The 21,496-nt window shown below is 40.0% G+C and overlaps 1 protein-coding gene across 1 annotated transcript in view; it reads left to right on the top strand.

Annotated features, from left to right (window-relative positions):
• C5H10orf67 (chromosome 5 C10orf67 homolog) overlaps positions 1–21,496 on the top strand; it is a 202,036-nt gene that overhangs the window by 166,258 nt on the left and 14,282 nt on the right. The window contains exons 14-18 of the mRNA XM_040352514.1: positions 1,250–1,335; positions 1,416–1,481; positions 11,348–11,435; positions 14,314–14,388; positions 14,462–14,552. Coding sequence (XP_040208448.1) covers positions 1,250–1,335; positions 1,416–1,481; positions 11,348–11,435; positions 14,314–14,388; positions 14,462–14,552 — 406 coding nt within the window. The remainder of the gene's footprint in view (positions 1–1,249; positions 1,336–1,415; positions 1,482–11,347; positions 11,436–14,313; positions 14,389–14,461; positions 14,553–21,496) is intronic.

The raw sequence follows: 21,496 nt of genomic DNA, 5'->3' as shown, positions 1-21,496 counted from the left end.
CTCAGAGTATCCAGTGACGTCTGGGATCTTGAAGTCTAGTGAAATACCAGGAGCTCAGTGAGTAAAGATCCACAGTAGGATACTGTGAGATGTGAGAGAAGATCTATAATGGGTTACTGTGAGTTGCGTGTATGGATCTCTATTGACTGTTCAAAGTTCAGTTGCCATAGGAGACAGCAGTTCTACAATTACAGTTGCTGCATCCAGCTTAAAGGCCCTCTACTTGTATAGCTGTCTGCCTTGTTTTTGTCTTGGAGTCTGCCAATTACTATTGCATCTGCCTAAGGGTGTCCTGGCCCTAACCCTCTCTCTCTCCCCTAGTTCTGTTTGAGAGACAATAAATATTTTTTCTTGCATTCCAAAAAGTGACCACGCCCATGTTTCCAACGTGCAATACATCCACAATGCCTAATAACCCACACTACAAGGAAGGATGTCAGCTCTCCCTGACTCTGGCGGTCACCATTAGGCCTTTGGAGGGCGGGGATGCCGCTACATGTCCTTTCTGACTATTTTTTTTCAAGCTGATTGGTTTTCATGCAAAGCTGCTCCAGATTCTGTCTGCTCCCCAATAATTGCCTAAACCCTGTCTCTGCAAAGTACTAACACTGGCGGTGTGAACAAACATAAAATGGTGAGGGTTTAGCTAGGAATGAACAAACTAGCATTAAACAGGGGAGAGGACAGAGGGAGAAACCAAAATCACACAGTAAAAAAGTCAGAAAGACCCACAACCCCCACAAGATGTCAACCATAGGAGTAGGAATCAGGAAACTCTTGGACCTTTAACTATTCTCTTGAGAACCTGTTTAAATGCTAAGTTTACCTTTAGGAGCATGTTACATTTTACACACATATTTACCTCCTGCTGCCAACGCTCCTCACTTTGTGATCCTCTCCCGGCGCCCGCTGTCTCAATTTAAAAACAGCACAGCCGTGCGGGGTTCACCCCACATTGCCACATAACATTGATCTTCTTGCCATTCAGTAACTGCCTGCCCATATCGGGGGTACAGGCAGACAGCTTACTGAGAGTCTGCAGGATCCTTCTGAATGTGGGTGCAATGCATTAAAGGTTGCAGTGTAAAAAATAATAAATGCAAATTTTTTTGACCCGCAAAAGGGCATGCATTTATTATTGTTTTTTTTTTTTTTACAAAAGGTGAACTTGTTCTTTAAGATTCCATTGTTTTTTTCCCCTTATAATGTTTTACATGTAGTATTTATCTGAGTAAAATATTTATTGCAGAATATGAATGCAGATAAGGACAAGCTTCAAGCCCAGATTAAAATACTTTTATCTGTAAGAGAAGAAGATCTGAAGACTATAGACAGGTATAGTCAGTGTACTATTTAGAGAAAGTATCTTCGTACCTTTTACCTTTATGATATATCTGTCACTATACCTTTTTTAGATTACAGAGGGAGCTTGACAGACTCAACAAAACTTGGGAAAAGAAGTTTCAAATTCTCAAACAAAGGTATACGATTAAATCCTGCTTTAATTTTCTTTGTACTTAATTTTAAAGGGAGCTTTCAGTGTATAGTTCCAATTATTTATCTCATATTTCCGTGTCGTTCCTTATCTCTGTGATGCTCAATATACATATTTGTGGATTGGTCCTGAATAGGCCTACATATATCAACCAGTGCAGTTGGCACTCTTAATGAACAATTGCCAAGATAAAACAAATTACAGAGTGATTCATCTGGGGATTCGATGGGACAAGCCACCTACACACTGTATTATTTATGGTCAGTTCTGTTCAATAGAAGAAGTATTATAAGAACCTCCCTGGCAACATCTGTCTCCTATCTTCCCATCATTCCAGCACTGCAGCCTCATCAGCATTCTTCACTTTCAGGAGTGTTGCAAACCTATGTCCTTCAGTGCGCTGTGGTTCCTTTCTATCACCCAGAACTCAGGCCTCGTACACACAACCGTTTTCCTCGACAGAATCCATCAAGAAACTTGGTAACAGAGTTTTTTTGCAGAGGAAAATGGTCATGTGTATGTTTTTCATCAAGAAAACTTTCGAGGAACTCAATGAGAAAAAACAAGTTCTCTTTTTCCTTGACGGGAGTCGAGTTCGGGCTGGTTTTCGACAAGAAACACATTTGTGTGTATGCTAAGAAACCCGTGCATGCTCAGAATAAAGTATGAGACGAGAGCGCACCTTTGGTAAAAGTATCGTTTGTAATGGAGATAGCACATTCGTCACGCTGTAACAGTCTGAAAAGTGCAAATCGTCTCTTACCAAACTTTTACTTAACACGCAGTAACATGAGATTAGCAAAAGCAGCCCCAAGGGTTGTGCCAGTGGAATGAACTTCCCCTGCCGTTGTATGTGTTGTACGTCACCGCGTTTGAGAACGAGGAGATTTGGTCTTGACAGTGTGTACGCAAAGAAAGCTTGTCAAGTTTCTCCACAAGCCTGACAGGGAACTCGTCGAGGAAAACGATGTTTCATTTACAACGAGTTCCTCGGTCGAGTGTACGAGGCCTCAGAGGTGATGTAGTGGACCGAAGAAGAAACCACAGTGTGCAGTGGGGAACACCGGCATCTGACACTCTCTTGAAATGTTGAATACTGAAGAGACTGATGGAGACTGCAGCACTGGAATGGAGGGGCAGTATGAGCGGACGCTCGAGAGGTAAGTATACTATAATTCCCTCTTTTTATTGTGGGAAATTTACATTTTTTTTTGTTTGGAGACCTAGCATGGTCTCGTTAAAGTGAAACAGCTTGCCATTTTAAACTTTTTGCTATTATATTTATTAACCAGGGGAAAAAAAAAATCTGTGCCTCTCTGAAACTAGTCTGATTTTTTTTATGAGGCTTAAACGTAGCTAAGGTTTGCCAAGTACCATCTCCTGATGTACAGTATTTAAAACCTCAACGGCCTATACGGACACACTTTTATTGATATCTTGTTGGTAATTTAGGAATTGCACCTCCATCTGAAAATGCAGGCCAGGTAGGTCCACTTTATGGGGGCGATTTGCTAAAGCTGGAGAGTGCAAAATCTGGTGCAGCTCTGCATAGAAACCAATCAGCTTCTAACTTGGTTTGGCTTCTATGCAGAGCTGCACCAGATTTTGCACTTTCCTGTTTTAGTAAATCAACCCCTAGGTGCCTCAGATATAGGTAAAAAGGAATTTACAAAGAAAAGATTAATGTGACAAAGCACTCAGTCCAACCCAGTAAGGCTAACATACAGCTAATTTGAAAAGATGTATATCTCTGCACAGACAGAGGATAGACAGACCGATACCTAAAGACACATGATCTGACTTTTTGACAACAATTGTCCGATGGACCTGTTTTAGCGGACAATCCGTCCGTGTGTATGCTCCATCGGACAAATGTTTTGTGTTTTTCATTGGACAAATGTTCGCTGTGAAAATAGTCAAACTTTCCAGGTAACAAGTCCGATCGTGTTTACACAAGTCCATCGGACTAAAGTCTAAAGTACAAACACGCATGCTCAGAACCAATGCTAAAGATCAGACAACAATAGCAGAAGTTGCCCAAAGGGTGGCGGTAAAGAGCAGAAAAAACACGTGATTTGGTGAAAGTTGGCTGAAAGAGTCCTGCCATGTGTATGCATACCAAGTTCACGGACAACGCCCTTCGCACCAAAATCCATGGAAAAGTCAGATGGAAGTCCGATCGTGTGTATGAGGCTTTACAAGCTTTACAAGCACAAACCCTTGGTATTTTAGCCCAGCAATGAAACAACATTGCTATTACTCTTATTAGAGCCAAAGCTTATGGCTCTCCCGGAGATATGATAATGGTGTAACTAGCCAACACACCGAATTCTGCTGGTTGCTGATGTGAGGGCTAGACAGAAAAATTTCACTTAACATAATAATTAAAAAGGTAATACAATTTAGAGTACAGTTCGACTGTCAAGATCCATCAGCTGTAAGCAATATGCAAAAAATAGCTCTGCTGCCTTCTCCCAACATCTGGCACATCACTGTTGGCTTGGCGCTGTCATTGCCAGCCTTACTAGCGAATGGTAAAGTTTAGGCAGAACTGATGAGAAAAAATAACTGGTTGCATATCAGAAAACCAATTTTTTTTCCAGGGCGCTCCACAGAGAATTTAGATGCTATGTATCGCCATCTCCACAACACAAGTGGCGGTTGTAAAGACCACAGCCACTTGTTTGCTTCAAGGATGAATAGGCTGAATGTGAGGCCTCGTTTTTCAGATTAGAAATGACTGACTCATTATTACACTTGGGCCTGATGCGACTGCTCATTAACTACAATTGCATCCTTATGGTATGGCCCCAGCTAGTAAGAGAGAAGAAAGATAAGTAGAGACAGCTTTATGATTTGTGGCTGCTGTGTGATAAGCCAGAGGGTGTATGTTGTCCTTTATCTGCCTCTCATTTCATAGACTGCGATTTGCCTGTTTGCGCTTTGAGTCATATTTTCCCTTTCACTATCTTTGACTTTATTAAACATTGTTCAGTTGTGTCAACTCAAGGATGCTGTTTCTAAAATACATGTTTAAAGTCCTTTTTTTTTTACTTCTCTTTGTCTTTTTCACTGCTATAAATGGTCTATCTTTACATATCCTGGCCCCTAAATGTAACACAAAAAAGGTATAAAAACTAAAGATTATGAAAAATGGCTTCTAATTTAATTCAAAACTGTTGAGATATTTACCATTTATTTTATATTGACATTCTTTTTAAGGATACCTTTACGGGTGGTCAGCCAATGTTATGTTTGATTTGTACAATTAAAGTCTGAGATGTCCTCTGTTCTCCATAGTCATGGGGAGTGGGGAGAAAATATAAATTTTGAACAGGCAGGGAAGTATATAATTACTGCAATTACACTGCCTTGAAAAATTATTCATACCCCTTGAAATTTTCCATATTTTGTCATGTTACAAAATTTAAATGAATTTAATTGGGATTTTATGTGATAGACCAACACAAAGTGGATGGAAAATGATAATTGTTTTTCCAAATGTTTTACCAAAAAAATATGAAAAGTGTGGCGTGCATTTGTATTCAGCCCCCTTTACTCTGATACCCCTAACTAAAATCTAGTGGAACCAATTGCCTTCAGAAGTCACCTAATTAGTAAATAGAGTCCACCTGTGTATAATTTAATCTCAGTATAAATACAGCTGTTCTGTGAAGCCCTTAAAGGTTTGTTAGAGAACCTTGGTGAACACGAAGGGCAAGGAACACACCAGACAGGTCAGGGATAAAATTGTAGAGAAATTTAAAGCTGGCTTAGGTTATAAAAACATATCTCAAGCTTTGAATACCTCACGGAGCACTATTCAATCCATAATCCGAAAATGGGAAGAGTATGACACAACTGCAAACCTACCAACACATGGCCGTCCACCTAAACTGACAGGTCGGGCAAGGAGAGCATTAATCAGAGAAGCAGCCAAGAGGCCCATGATAACTCTGGAGGAGCTGCAGAGATCCACAGCTCAGGTGGGAGAATCTCTCCACAGGACAACTATTAGTCGTGCACTCCACAACTCTGGCCTTTATGGAAGAGTGACAAGAAGAAAGCCATTGTTGAAAGAAATGAAAGAAAACCATAAGAAGTCCTGTTTGCAGTTTTTGAGAAGCCATGTGGGGGACACAGCAAACATGTGGAAGAAGGTCCTCTGGTCAGATGAGACCAAAATTTTACTTTTTGACCTAAAAGCAAAACGCTATGTGTGGTGGAAAGCTAACATTGCACATCACCCTGAACACACCATCCCCACCGTGAAACATGGAAGTAGCAGCATCATGTTGTGGGGATGCTTTTCTTTAGCGGAGACAGGGAAGCTGGTCAGAGTTGATGGGAAGATGGATGGAGCCAAATACAGGGCAATCTTAGAAGAAAACCTGTTAGAGTCTGCAAAAGACTTGAGACTGGTGCTGAGGTTCACCTTCCAGCAGGACAAAAATCTTAAACATACAACCAGAGCTACAATAGAATGGTTTAGATCAAAGCATATCCATGTGTTAAAATGGCCCAGTCAAAGTCCAGACCTAAATCCAATTGAGACTCCGTGGAAAGACTTGAAAATTGCTGTTCACAGACGCTCTCCATCCAATCTGATAGAGCTTGAGCAATTTTGCAAAGAAGAATGGGCAAAAATGTCACTCTCTAGATGTGCAAAACTGGTAGAGACATCCCCAAAAAAGACTTGCAGCTGTAATTGCAGTGAAAGGTGGTTCTACAAAGTATTGACTTCAAAATATATACTGTACTATTGACAAAGTATTACATTTTGAAAAACATTTATCATTTTCCTTCCACTTCACAATTATGTGCCACTTTGTGTTGGTCTATCACATAAAATCCCAATAAAATACATTTAAGTTTTTTGGTTGTTACATGACAAAATGTGGAAAATTTCCTGGGGTACGAATGCTTTTCCATGGCACTGTAAGAATCCACTTATCCATTATATAAAACACTTCTGACTCTCTCCACTTTCTTACACAATCCAGCAGTACATGCTTGAGTGGCCAATTGCTAGGCCTGTCAGATGAAGGCAATCAGTCCTGTGAAAGTGCAGACCAGACAAACTTGGAACTTAAACCGTGTTTTTTGTACTGTGCTTAGGTGGGGAATGGAGTATCTGGTGAAGTGTAGAGAAGATAATCACATTCTAGCAGTCAGTTGGACAGGCTGTGCGCTATTATATTGTATGGTTAATGTACAGTTTTTTTTTTTAAATGTATCTGTAGTGTTAGTGTAAAAGTGCTGTAAACGACCTTAAAAGGGAAATAATCTATAAATATTCCCACCTCTCCCTTGCTAGTACAGAGGCTGCCTGCCACAGTTCCATGCACAGCGACAAAATAGGCTCAGTCTAGAGCATGACTTTTCATGAATTTATTGTAGAAAACTTGAACAGGAGGGGATTTAGGAGTTCAGGATACTCCAAAATTATATCTGTAATCAACATGAGGACAATCTTCTAGCACAAACCCTTATAGCTGCAGACACATATGAAAGCCCACAGTAGGACTTACACACACACCGTCAGAAGAGCTGACTGCCACCCAGCTTCCCCATGACATTCTACAGTTAGGGAGACCTTCTCCAAACCAGAACTACAGTGCCCTTCCTGCAATAATCCTTTTAGCAATCTTCTTCAGGCCATCAGCACCAGCTGAGGCCCAACTGCTGTTCCTGTCTCACAATAGCTGCCTCCCAGGGACAGCAGACACAAGAGAAGTGGAGCCCTCCCTGCAGAAGAAGAAAACTCTGGAAAGGCCTCCCAAATATTTACCACCTCCCCAGCCACATGCTGGATACTCCCTACAGGGATTGGCTGAGGTATGATAAAAATATTCATAACAGAGATTACATCTCCTGCTCTATCTCTTGGAAGCTACTTCCAGAAACAGGCAGGGGCAATCAATCGAACCTTGATCAAACCAAATAACAGATCCTTACTCCCCTGACTTCAGTGAAGCCAAAACCGAAATGTTGCCTATCTTTTGGCAGGGCATTAAATGTATTATTACAATTACTTATGTAGCACTAAGAATTTCCGCAGTACTTTACCTATTGTATAATCACATCAGTCCCTGCCCTCAAGGAGCTTACAATTTAAGTTCCCTAACTTGCATTCATAAAAATACATACTAGGGCCAATTTAAACAGGAGCCAGTTAACCTATGATCATGTCTTTGGAGCGTAAGAGAAAACACACGCAGGTACATGGAGAACATGTCATGGTTGGGATTCGAACCAATGATTCTAGTACTGTCGGGCAGCAATACTAACCATAAAAACTCTAACCACTTCCCACCCGAGGCATTGTAATATGACGTGGCAGGAACCCTCCGGGCCCCTGTTATATGATGTCCTCAGCTTCCTTGCATTGTACGCTCACCGCATCACTCCGGACCCGATGCTCGTGCCCGGTGACAGCGATGTCCGCTGGGCACCCGCGATTGCCCGTTAACACAGCAGAACACACCGATCCACCTCCTGTCAGGTGAGAGGAGACCGATGGTGTGTTCCCAGTTCAGAGGAACACCGATCGGTCTCCTCCCCTTGTGAGTCCCCCTACATTTAGAAACACCTTCCTAGCTAACACATTTAACCCCTAGTGTTAACCCCTTCCCTGCCAGTCACATTTACACAGTAATCCGTGCATTTTTATAGCACTGATCGCTGTATAAATGTGAATGGTCCCAAAATAGTGTCTAAAGTGTCCGATATGTGGCAATCCCCGAACACAGCGTCTCCCTGCAGGAGGGAGACGCTGTGTTCCCAAGGGAGGTGACGAGCACGCTGACTAACCCCCAGCCAGAACAGCTCGGATGATGGGGGCAAGCTTACTGAGGAGAAACAGGAAGGGAGAAATTTCAGACAAAGAAAAAAAAACATTTAGAAGGGAAATCGAAAGAAAAGGTAAGTGAACCAACAATGCACTAGCTTAAAGGAACCCATTTAGAAAATAAAAAACGAACCTTTACAACCCCTTTAACCAAGTTATAGCAAATAAAGTATAAAACAATTAGGTGAATTACAAAGTGGTGCACACTTCTTATTATGGAAAAAAATCAATCAATATGTTCAACAATTTCTTATGATCTCTCCGACTGAATTCATCAAGGCTCGACTAATGTTCTCCAGAAACCTGTCATATATATATATATATATGTATGTGTGTGTGTGTGTAGATATATAGATATATGTATAGCCACATACAGATCTACTTGAACAACTATTTCTCATATGTGAGCGAAGGCTGATATACTGTATGTGTGTCCACTATGTTCCTCGTAAGTAACTATCTATCTATCTATCTATCTATCTATCTATCTATCTATCTATCTATCTATCTATCTATCTATCTATCTATCCAAGAGCTCCATAGATAACGTTTGGTGAGAAATCATTGATGTTTGGTGTGGCCAACTGTGAAAATACATTGTTACTTACCAGGAATGGATATTCAGTGAACACACATCAATCATCCTTTTCCTGCATACAAATAATAGTTGTTCAACTAGATCCGTATGTGGCTATTCATATAGAGGACAAGCTACATGTGGGACATTAGTCAATCCTTGATCAATTCAGTCTATGAGAGATTGTGACAGAGTACTTGTTCAACATATTGATTAATTATTTTCCATGATAAAGGTGTCGGACCTCTTTGCCATTCACCGAATTGTTTTATATGTTGCCTGCCATGACTTGCATGCCAGTGTTTATGTTAATATGGATACACAGCAATATTTCTAGGAAGTAGACCAGGACCAGGCATATTAATACTGACCATGGGTATATGAAACCTTGTGGACACTCAAAGATCACTAATTGAATATTCTGCAATTTAACTGAATAGTGTCTCTCAGGAATTGTCAGTTTTATTTCTGTTTCATGGGAGGGAGGATATACAGCACATGAATAAGGGATAAAATTCATATTGTTTTTAAAAAAATGTTTGGGTTTGACTTAGATCTCCATATATTTCTTTATTTTTGCTTTATATATTTTTAAAGCTAAGATTTTTTTTTAGCAAGTACAGCAGATACCTGTGGATCTTGCAAGAAATGTAGTGTTCTTGTCACTTCCTGTAAGCTGAGCAAAAGTTTTCTTCCTTCCTAGTTATATTCTGTAAACTTCCCATTGCTCTGCCCCCCTTGTAATGTAGATGAAAAGATTTGGACATGTTTGTAGTCCATATCATAAGAGCAGCCTAGGTTGACTACCATAGCGGGTCAACCATAGCGGCCCGACGCTCCAGTTACCATAGGGAACTCCATAGATACAGTGGAGGGGGTGATGTAGCTACATTGGGACAGTCATTAGGTGACAATAAAGCAAAGAACCTCGAAAACAGTTAAATCAATGTAGCCACCTCTTTTAAGGTCTGGTAAACTGCAATATATTATTTCTAAAACAGTAAAAGTAAATAATCACTACAACAGCAAACATCCACTTTCCCTCAGTGCTCATGAATCTGTTAAAATAAACAGGTCACAGACCCTTCAGCTGCTTCTATTAAAGCAGAGTTCCGACCTATTTTTTTTTTTAAAGTCAGCAGCTACAAATACTGCAGCTGCTGACTTTTAAAATATGGACACTTACCTGTTCAGGGTGCCCGCGATGTCGGCACCCGAAGCTGATCTGTCCCTTGGCTCTCCTGTGCTGCCGCCACCATCTTCCGTAACGGAATCAGGAAGTAAACAGTCATTTCAGCAAAAAAATGTTTTTTTATTTACAACTCCTTTAATTATAATTAAAAAAAATTCAACACTCCCCCACGCACTGTTGGTTATTTTGTTACAGCTGATTACTCTACAGAGACTTTTCTATTCTTGTTTATAATGAGGACATTGTGCTGGTTTTATATATTTTTATGTGTTTAAAATTAATATCTTTCTGTGATTGATACAAGAGTTTAGCACTGCTAATGCCTATATATCCTTTGGGTGTGTAGACATATGCAATTTGTTGTTATTTTTTGTTTGTTTTGAGTTTAGATGCGCTTTAAGGGTATGAGCAGACTTGCTGACCTCTGTCGAGGCTGAGGTAAAATGAGGTGCAGGCCCCACTATGCTTCTCCAGACACGTAATGATTTATATATAACTTTAGCAGCCTGAATCTTGACATAATGATTATTTTGACTTTTGGTTTTAAGGGAAGTAACCTCTGATAATACATTTTAATGTGATGCTTAATTTGAATTGCCCAGGTTTATTTTAAAGTGTTTTCTAGGGATCACATTTTATTTGAGATCGTTTGACTTAAGCCTCGTACACGCACAATTTTCTCGGCAAGAACTAGCAAAAAAACTGCTGGCACAGCTTTCTTGCCGAGTAAACCGAGCGTGTGTACGAGGCTTTGAGGTTTCTCGTCAAGAAACTGCCCAGAATCTAGACGAGAAAAATAGAGAACGTGCTCTCTATTTTCTCATTGTGATTCTCGGCAGTGTTTTCCTGCTGAGAAAGCCGAGCGTCTGTATACTTACCTGACGCCGTGGAAACCCGCGCATGCTCAAAATGACTTTTACGCATTCACGGTAGCTTTGAAGGCATAGGTAGGGTGAAGCAAGATGGCGTAATACAATGTGACGAGCGCATGCTCGTCATAGTCGATTACGTCACCGCGTTGGCGCCATTCAAAAGAACGACGGTTCTTTTGAATGGAGTGTGTGTACACTCGGCCGGCAAGAGATTCTTGCCAAGAATCTCGTCAGGAAAAACAACATTTTTTTTCCTGACGAGATTCTGGGCCGCGTGTACAGGGCTTTACTCATGAAGTTTGTTACTTTAACATGGCATTTAGCATTGTTACATTGATGTCTGTTTTTGTTTGTCATTAAGCTTTCATGCCATTAAAGATGAGATGTTTCTGAGGCAAACTCTCCATCGCCAGGCAATAAATCTGCATAAAGTGTCTGTCAGTTATATGGTATGTAATACATCTATGTATACAGTATATTTAAAGGTCTGTCCACCCAAAACTAAAGGGTTTATTTTCCGATGTAGCTTGGCTATTGATGTGATGGGCATCAGAAGACTTTCAGTTGTTATAAATCCCAATTTTATTTGAAAAATAGTAAAGAAACATTCAGTTCGCATGCGCCGCGCTTTATAAGTTTTTCATTCATTCATTCATTCACAATGCATATAGGGGTTTTCTTTCAGTATTTGTTTGTATAAATGCAAAGCCAACAGTAGTACAAAAGGACATTAATCATCAATATCAAATATAGAAAAAGAATATGAAAAGGGGAAACCCGCTGCCAGTCTACAAAGTCAAAAATAACTGAATAGAGTTTAAAATTATTCTGGAATGATGAGTAATTCTCTACCTAAAAACATCCAAAAAACAGCTTCCCAAAGCAAGTATTAGACAAATGTACAATCTTGAGAGGCCACACTTCTGGCAAAAGCCAGTCTAAAGAACATTCAGAAATCCAAAGTGCCAAGGAGATTCAAGAGACAAAGAAAAGAGAGGAAAGAAGGACAAGTCTGGTCAGGGACTAAAGTAGACACTCACACCTCACAGTAATGGAAAATGCATTACGTTACAAACAGACATGCATATGGTTAGCCCACGGTTCCCAGGGCTTTTCACATTTTTTAAACATATCTTATAAAACACTGACAATATTCTTATGTGACTTTTTTCTTTGTTTGAGTCAGAGACATGGTAGGTTGCTTCCAGAATTTAGCGATAGTAATTTTAGTCCTCAGTAAGATAAAGAGGATCAGACGAAGGTGGTTAGGGATGCTATCCACCGAAGCATTAAGAAGAGCAATGTGGGGTGTCTGAGGAACCGACACTCTGCGCACCAAGGTGAATATTCTGTTCCAGAAGACATTGATCATGGGGCATTTCCACTAAACATGGTACATACACCCTCGCAAGTGGCAGCTTCGAAAACAAAGAGGGGATATAGAGGGCCGGGACCAAATACCAATGGGGAGTACCTTCAGATTAACCTCTTTCAAAATAACATTCTGGATATCAGTATATCATGTTAAGAAACACTTATGCCATAGATCCAGATCTCTCCTCCCAAGGTCCCTGTCCCAGGAGAATTTGGGCAGTGAGCCCAGCAGCCCAATTTTCATATAAAGTTGCCTGATAAGGGTCCTACTTTTGGGGTCAGAGTGACCGTAAAAAGTGCAAAATCTGAAAAAAGCAAACTTGCTCCGATGTGGACATTTCAAGAGTTTCTACGCAGTGGCGTCATTTTGGGGATTTAAAGGCTTTGAGACTCTGCTGGTAAATATCTGGTAATATCTTTGGGTTTAGATTCTAGATCTTAGAAGTTCTTTTGTTATTCTTCAATTTTTTTCATGTGCATTAATCTGTGTTCCAAACATCTAGCCAAGGATCAGAGCACAGGAAAATCTAAAATAAAATTCTGAAAGAGATAAAAATTGGATTTTTAACAACTGAAAGTGTTCTGATTTTTACTACTTCACACCTTAGGCCTCGTACACACGACCGAGTTTCTTGGCAAAAACCAGCAAGAAACTTGCTGGGAGATATTTTTGCAGAGGAAACCGGTCGTGTGTACATTTTCGTCGAGGATACTGTCGAGAAACTCGACGAGCCAAAAAGAGAGCAAGTTCTCTATTTCCTCGATGGGAATGGAGAAACTTGCCTTGTCGAGTTCCTCGACAGCCTAACAAGGAACTCAACGAGGAAAACAATGTGTTTCGCCCGTCGAGTTCCTCGGTCGTGTGTACGAGGCTTATCCCACCAATTCTTAAAGGGCTTGTAAAGGTAAAAAATGTTTTCCCTAAATAGCTTCCTTTACCTTAGTGCAGTCCTCCTTCACTTACCTCATCCTTTTATTTTGCTTTTAAATGTCCTTATTTCTTCTGAGAAATCCTCACTTCTTGTTCTTCTGTCTGTAACTCCACACAGTAATGCAAGGCTTTCTCCCTGGTGTGGAGAAATCCTCCAGAGGGGGGAGGGGGCTTGCAGGAGTGTCAGGACGCCCACTAACACAGCTTTTTTCTCTATCTGCAAAGTAGAGAGTGTCCTGACTTGCCTGCTCGCCCCCTTCACCCTCAAGAGGCTTTCTCCACAACAGCGAGAAAGCCTCGCATTACTGTGTGTAGTTACAGACAGAAGAACAGGAAGTGAGGATTTCTCAGAAGAAATAAGGACATTAAAAGCATAAGTGAAGGAGGACTGCACTAAGGTAAAGGAAGCTATTTAGGGAAAAAATTACCTTTAAAAAAAAACCTTTTAAGCTGTCTTGCCTTGCCACAGACAAAAATTCCATGTGATGTTTTTCAGTGTCTGTGCCTGTTGTTCACAAAGGTTAAAATGTAGCCCAGATCTGATCGCTCTCAGGTATTCTGGAATTTGTGGATCCACGAGCAGACCAGATCAAGGTGTAGGCAACCCCAGAATACCAAAGATTGTACACTGCATTTACATACTTTTAATATATAGTTGTATAAAACCAATTCTTATCTGTATAAAGGATCTGTCTAGTCGAAAGCAATATTTCAGTCTTGTGGGCTGAATAACCCACTCATTTCTGATATATCCTGGGAACCCCAGATTTGAAATCTTCCTAGCATATTGAACTCTCTCTCTGCTCCAAGCTTTTCTGTTTCGTACTCCATATACTCAACCAAAGATAGAACTATCGGAGGCCTGAGCAATTAATTTAAATCTTTCTTTGATAAAGAATCATTATTTTTCTCTATATATTATGAACATATAAAAGTAGAAAGTTCTCTCAGTGTGGTTTTCAATGGGGTGTGAATTTCAATTCAGTAATCCATAGTACTTTATGTTGTCATCTTGTGTACAGACAGATGGTACATTGGGACCCCTTCCTCCTGATCTACCTGTACGGAATAGCTTCTATCCCCTTAGCTTACCTCTGGTAAGTACAAATTATACATATTCATTGACTTATGTTTGAAAGGAGTAAAAGCTAAGCTAACTATCTTTTCTAGCCCCAAATAGGAGCTAAGTCACCTTCTGCTATGCATATGAATTCTGATAACCAACTAGATGCTTCGGAGCAAGAAATATATGTGGAGAATGGTAAGGTTTGCACATAATAAAGGATGTGATATGGCAGTATGTTCTTTTTGAAGTCTGAAGGCTATGGGGCAGATCCACAGAGAGGGTACGCCGGCGTATCTACTGATACACCGGCGTACTTTCAAATTTCCCGCGTCGTATCTTTGTTTTGAATCCTCAAATTAAGATACGACGGCATCTGGGTTAGATCCGACAGGCATACGGCTTCGTACTCCTTCGGATCTAAGATGCAATTTTTCGGCGTCCGCTGGGTGGCTTTCACGCCGTTTTCCGCGTCGAGTATGCAAATTGTCTATTTCCGACGATCCACGAATGTACAAGCGGCCGTCGCATTCTTTTATGTCGTCTCTAGTTGGCTTTTTCCGGCGTATAGTTAAAGCTGCTGTTTGGTGGCGTATAGTTAAACCTGCTATGTTAAGTATGGCCGTCGTTCCCGCGTTTAATTTGATTTTTTTTTTCGTTTGCGTAAGTCGTCCGTGAATCGCGGGATGGACGTAATTTACGTCCAAGTCTAAACAATGACGTCCTTGCGACGTCATTTCGCGCAATGCACGGCGGGAAATTTAGGGATGGCGCATGCGCAGTTCGTTCGGCGTGGGGACGCGCTTCATTTAAATGAAACACGCCCCCCTACTCGCCGATTTGAATTAGGCGCTGTTACGCCACGATAGATACACTACGCCGCCGTAACTTACGGCGCGAATTCTTTGTGGATTAAAAAGCTGCCAAAAGTAAGTTACAGCGGCGTAGCGTATCTCACATACGCTGCGCCCATCTAATTGTATGTGGATCTGCCCCTATTACTTTATTACTTTACACTATCGAAGCTGTAACCCCCGGATTCCTCAATCAAAACTCCACTTGCTTATGGTCCGTTTCCTAATGGTGGGTGGAGCTTTCTGAGGTGGACACATGTGTCTAGAAATCCGAGTCTGTGTCTGTGATCATCAACAAGTCCTTTTCTTTTTGCCTCCGTCAATCTAAATATTGGTAATAGTGTATTTTAAGAATAACTTACCTCTCTAATAAATTTTGATATAAGGAATCACCAAGGCATTCCCACAGGCCTTACTGTATGTATTTTTTATGGTCAGTGGACTTCTCAGTGAATGATGATAAATCACAGGAGGCAGGATATATATTAAATGTGAAACTAGATCACTTACGTTTTAAACTTCAAGGAAGAGCAAAACTTTTGGTATTTGCCCCCCTTCCTAGCTAATACAAAGGCATCAAGAAAGCGTGCCACTTTGAAAACTTGATCTTCTTTCAGCTACTGGTGCACTGGTCTTCCTAGGACAGATTTGTAGTGTTGGGCAGAATTTATGTGCAGACAGAGGCAGCCAATCAGTGCCTTCTCACATGCACAGATCCCACCCCCTGTCATGGCTTGTGACTGGAACCGGAGGGGACCAGATGAAAGTCTGGACCTGAAAAGGTAAATATTTTAGGCATTATTGCGCACTGATTCTGTGGATGTAAGTGCATTATTTACCCAACAGGGTAAAGTACTATTTTAATTTAGCATATTTATGTTTACTTGCTTACATGAATGAATTAAAAGTAACAGAAGGACTGAAAATTGAGAAAATGCTTTAACAGATTTTCTCCAGTGCTGTTCACAATAATTAGAACCTCTACCCTAAGATCATTGGCCACATGATTTATGCCAGGGTGCTAGTTATTTGGACAATCCCAATCCCAAAACCATATAAAATTAAGTCAAACCTAAGCCCTTTTAATTTGTATGCAATTAAACAGGCCCTTGCCCTACATAGTTGAAGGTAAATCTAACGGAAATTTAATAAGAAAATAGTTTAGCGTATGGTTAGCTTAAGTCAGGTCCAGTTATACCTCCTGTGGTCACCAAAGAAGTCCTTGGTTTTACACTATTTTGAGGCTTTTTTCCAAATTAATAGATGATTGGTAAATACTGGATTCTAAAGTACCAGTGGCTGTTCCCCTGAAGAGGCCCAAAGGGCAAAACATGTTGGGAGTACCAACCTTAGTACCACTGCAATATATGAGGATAACGAGACCATAGAAATAGAAAAATGGCACTCACATCCGTAAATAATGTATTAAAGAAAAAATTGGGGGTATGAGCCCTGATCGGACTTTTAGCAGCACAGTAAACAATAGAGGTGTGTAAAAAAAATATATAAATGTTTAATAGAAAAAGAGAACCACATATATGAAATAAGATACAAGGACAATGCAAAGATTAAAAATCATACATAAGAATACATATTAATGATGAGAACCCGAATGCATCCACGCGTTTTGCCTTTGGGCTTCTTCAGGACGCAGGTTCAGAAAAACAGTAATTGTAGAAGCAAGAAAGGGATCTCACTCTATATATAAAAACAAATACATTGATTTATGAATAAAATACTGACACATTCATCTATGTAATCATTAAAAAGGCCACAAAACCAAAAATAGGTGTGGAAAATGAGTGACAGGGAGAAATGAAAAAGAGACCATGTTTTTAGCATTGAATTTTTTATTTTGTTATTTAAAGTGGTTGTTAACTCACTAAGTACAATTTACAGTATCCTCTTTATTCATGTAATCTGCTCCTGTGTCTGTTCCTTAAAAAAATGCAGCTATATACCTGTTTTCAGAGCCTATAACTATCCTGGTTGAAAACGACATTCATATGAGGGTCAAATGAGTTGATGTGTGGTTTGTTTGGTTTAATAGAGGGAATAGGAATCCCCCTTGTAATAGGGCCTAAGAACTGAAGAGCAGCAGGCTCTTCGGGGGGGGGAACATGATAAAATATTAGTGTCTCAAGCATCTACCAAAAACCTGAAATATCGATTTTGATTGTAGTCTTCCTCTACTAAAATCAATGAGTTTGATATTTTTCCTGGCTGTTTAAGATACTTGTACAAACCCTGGAATGCACCATATTTTGTCTGCCATATGTAACTATACGTCGGTCAATAAAATGATGGTAACAGTTTAATAATGCATCTCTTGTATCCCGTACATGGACAACCATGTGCTAGAGCAGAATTAATTATAAATTCTCTTTGCTTCACTGAGCAATTAGCCCCAACAATAACATTCTGTAATACAGATGATTCGGATTTGTTGTTAGCGGCATCATCAGGGATCTGGAGATTATGCAAATCAGGTTGTATATGAAAATATGTGCTTTTGTGCTATGGTAACCTAACTGCATGGAGTCCTCCCAGCTACTGTAAAACACCTGGTATAGCCATTGTGGCTTTATAGAACTATCACCCTCTGTTATCTGTGCTTCTTCCTATAAATAAAAAAGTAAAAAACTGGTTCTTCAGTCAACAATGTAACTATTGCATTATTTTTTTATATTTTTTTAGTTATGTTTCCCCCACTGACACTGCAAATGACACTCCTTGGCCCTTTAGTTTTTAAAGTCCGTTGTTGATTGGCATAAGTTGCCTGTGTTTTTGCTACTATAAGAAAATCTCGAGAACCAGTCGCGATGGGGCTCATACAAGAATTAGAATATTCTGATTCTTGCAAAAGTCCTATTGTATTTGGCTGTCCTTAAAATGTATATTCATCTTTGCAGTTTTAAGATACTCTGTGGCTTTTTGTGGGTCTGAAGCATTTGCAGGATCTTACCATAGACATTTTCTTTTGCTGCCACATGTTGGCTAATGTCTAGAGACCCCTGTTGGCCACATTGGGCGGTCTAAGGAACAATAGGGAGGTGAGAAAAGCAGTCAACAATGACGCCATAGCTAATGTAGTTGATTTTTGCACTCACATTGTTGGGGTACTGGTCACTCCAAACATTAACCATCTTTGCAGTCACTGGAATGTTTGTCATTGTGGTTGTCATCTTGTGACTTTGCTGGCAGCTGCTTTAAATTGAAATTTATTGATTATCTAATTTAATTAATAAAAAATAGGGGATTGGCAACTATTTTAACCTCCCTAGCGGTATGATTCTTTCCGATTTTACTTGCTGAAAGCGGTACCATTATTTGCAAGGAAATTTGGCATTTTATACTGTAGGCCTGCAATTCTTAGGAATAACTCACTTAAATCTGTCCAAACAAGAGTCTAGTAGGCAACCCGATATGACATTTTTTTTTAAAACAAAATTATTAATTATAATATAATAAATAATTATAACAAATAATAATATAATTATAATAAAAATTATTCAATAATGTAATCAACTCAAAATCACTGAAATTTGCTCAGTTGCAGAATTGTCGCTGTCATTACTTTTTATTTTTTTATGACGAATTTCCCAACAAATCGATATCGCACAATTCTGCAAGTGATTATAATTTATTATCGCTGTTTTCTAGCTGCTCTAAAACCATTTTTGACATAAAGGGACACTTTTGGTTGCTATGGACAATCTACAGTTTGCAGGCAGAAAGAACAGTTTTTATTATATAAAAGAACATGTAGGGCACTGGGCAGACCACTAGGGACAAGGGGGGTGTGTTTTTTTTTACATACAGTACTGTAATCTATAAGATTTTATATCACAAGCCCTAGGACAACCCTCCCTAACATTGTGAAAGCCTTAAAAATCTACAGTGAGGTAGCAAATTTCAAAATAAATCCTTTTATATCAGAAATCCTTAATATAAGTGTGAAGTCACAGGCAGAGCGAATATTCAAACAAGACTTCCCATTTGTATGGCTGGACACCAAGTTAAAATACTTAGGAGTTAAAATAACATAATCATTGGAGACCACCTATCAGCTGAACTTTATTCCTCTGTTGAATGACATCAAAACCGACTTAAAGCGGTGGTTCACCCTCAATAGCAACATTCTACCATTAAATCAAGCATAGTAGTGCGAGCTACAGTATGCCTTTATTTATTTTGTTGGCCCCGTACTCACTGTTTAATCCTGGAGATAAATTTCAGGCTCCCCGCGGGGAATGGGCGTTCCTAGTCAGAGGGGACAATGATTGACGGCCAGCTATTGTGCGTAACGCCTCCCGAGTAGGACTCGGCTCTTCATGGCGCTTTACGGCGCCTGCGCACAGACATCGGAGCTGACTGCGCAGGCGCCGTGAAGAGCCACGTCCTATTTTGGCTATTTCCGTGAGGCGTGACGCGCCATAGCAGGCCGTCAATCATGTTCCCCTCTGACTAGGAACGCCTACTAGACTGAAACTTATCTCCGGGATTACACAGTGAGTACGGCGCAAAAAAAAAAAGAAAAGGCATACTGTAGCTCACGCTACTATGCTAGATGGAATGTTAGAATTTTTTTTTTTTTTTTAGGGTGAACCCCCGCTTTAAACAAAATAGCCTCTAGACAAAGGTCATGGATAGGCAGGATAAACTGTTTCAAAATGGAAATCCCTCCTAAAATATTATATAAGATGCAGATGTTACCGATCCCAATCCCAGATACATATTTTAAAATACTAAACACGCTATTGCTTAGGTTTATTTGGCAGAACAAAAAGCCCCGTATAAGTTTGGAGGTGCTAATGAGAGATAAGGCACAAGGTGGGTTGAGGCTACCGGATATAAGAATTTATTACACTGCCATTATGATGTCACGGTTGGTTGAATGGGTAAAAAAGAATAAAGAAGAAAGGTGGGTCAGATTGGGAAAAAAAAAAAGAGGTAAGGGTAGTAAATATTAATTTTAGACTGTTTTCATTTTTGCATTTGTGGGGCCAGTAGTGGCAGCCCGGCCCTGCCTGAATTTGTTTTGTATGAAATTGAAAAACAAAAGAACAGCAGTCTACAATACAGTCAGCAATCTGCACTCAGATTGTTGGGGTACTGGGCCAATGCAAACATTAACCATCTTTGCAGTCACTGGAATGTTTGTCATTGTGGTTGTCATCTTGTGACTTTGCTGGCAACTGCTTTAAATTGAAATTTAATGATTATCTAATTGAATTAATAAAAAATAAGGGATTGGCAACAACTTTAATGCTGGCCATACATTATTTTCTTTTTCAATTTCCTTTAGATTTACCTTCAACTATGTAGTGCAAGAGCCTGCCTGATTGCATACAATTTGAAAATGTTTAGGTTTGACCTCATATGGTTTTGGTTAATCTAAACGAAAACTGTACAAGACAATTGTACTGTATAATGTATGGCCAGCCTTACAGAGATTTTTTGACTAGTTGAAATACCAATTTGTACATTAACCCCTTCCCACCCGCGCTATAGCCAAAACACAGCTATTTCGCAAGCTTAAAATGCCAGGAGGGCATACATGGCACCCATGCTCCTTGAGACTTGGCTGATCACAGATTGGAGTAAAGGGCCAATCACCGCACCCCTTTACCATGTGGTCAGCTGTCAGCCAATGACACCTGATCACAGAAGTAAACAGAACCCAACAGTGTGAGGAAAAAGGAAGAAAGTCGTTAATCGACTTCTGTTACAAGGACATCGGTTCCCTCAGTGCCCCTAATCAGTGCCCACCAGTGCCACCTATCAGTGCCCATCAGTACTGCTAATCAGTGCCCACCAGTGCCACATATCAGTGCTGCTAATCAATGCCCATCAGTGCCTTATCAGTGTCACTTATCGGTACCTTTTTATCAGTGCCACCTATCAGTGCCACCAATCAGTGCAGCTTCATCAGTGCCCACCAGTGACGCCTCATCAGTACCACCTCATCAGTGTTCATCAGTGCCACCTCATCAGTGCCCATCAGTGCAGCCTATCGGCACCCATCAGTGAAGGAGAAAAATTACCTGTTTGCAAAATGTTATAGAAAAAAGTTTTGTAATTTTTTTTCAAACTTTTCAGTCTTGTTTAGCAAAAAATAAAACAACCCAGTGGTGATTAAAAAGAGAGCTCTATTTGTGTCATGTTTTTAATAAAAATTGTATTTGGGTACAGTGTTGCATGACCAAGAAATTGTCATTCAAAGTGCAACAGCACTGAAAGCTGAAAATTGGCCTAAACGAAAAGGGGGTAAAAATGCCCTGTAGG

This window comes from Rana temporaria, chromosome 5 (genome assembly GCF_905171775.1).
Source record: "Rana temporaria chromosome 5, aRanTem1.1, whole genome shotgun sequence".
Lineage (NCBI taxonomy): Eukaryota > Metazoa > Chordata > Amphibia > Anura > Ranidae > Rana > Rana temporaria.
This window is presented reverse-complemented; position numbering and strand designations above follow the sequence as displayed.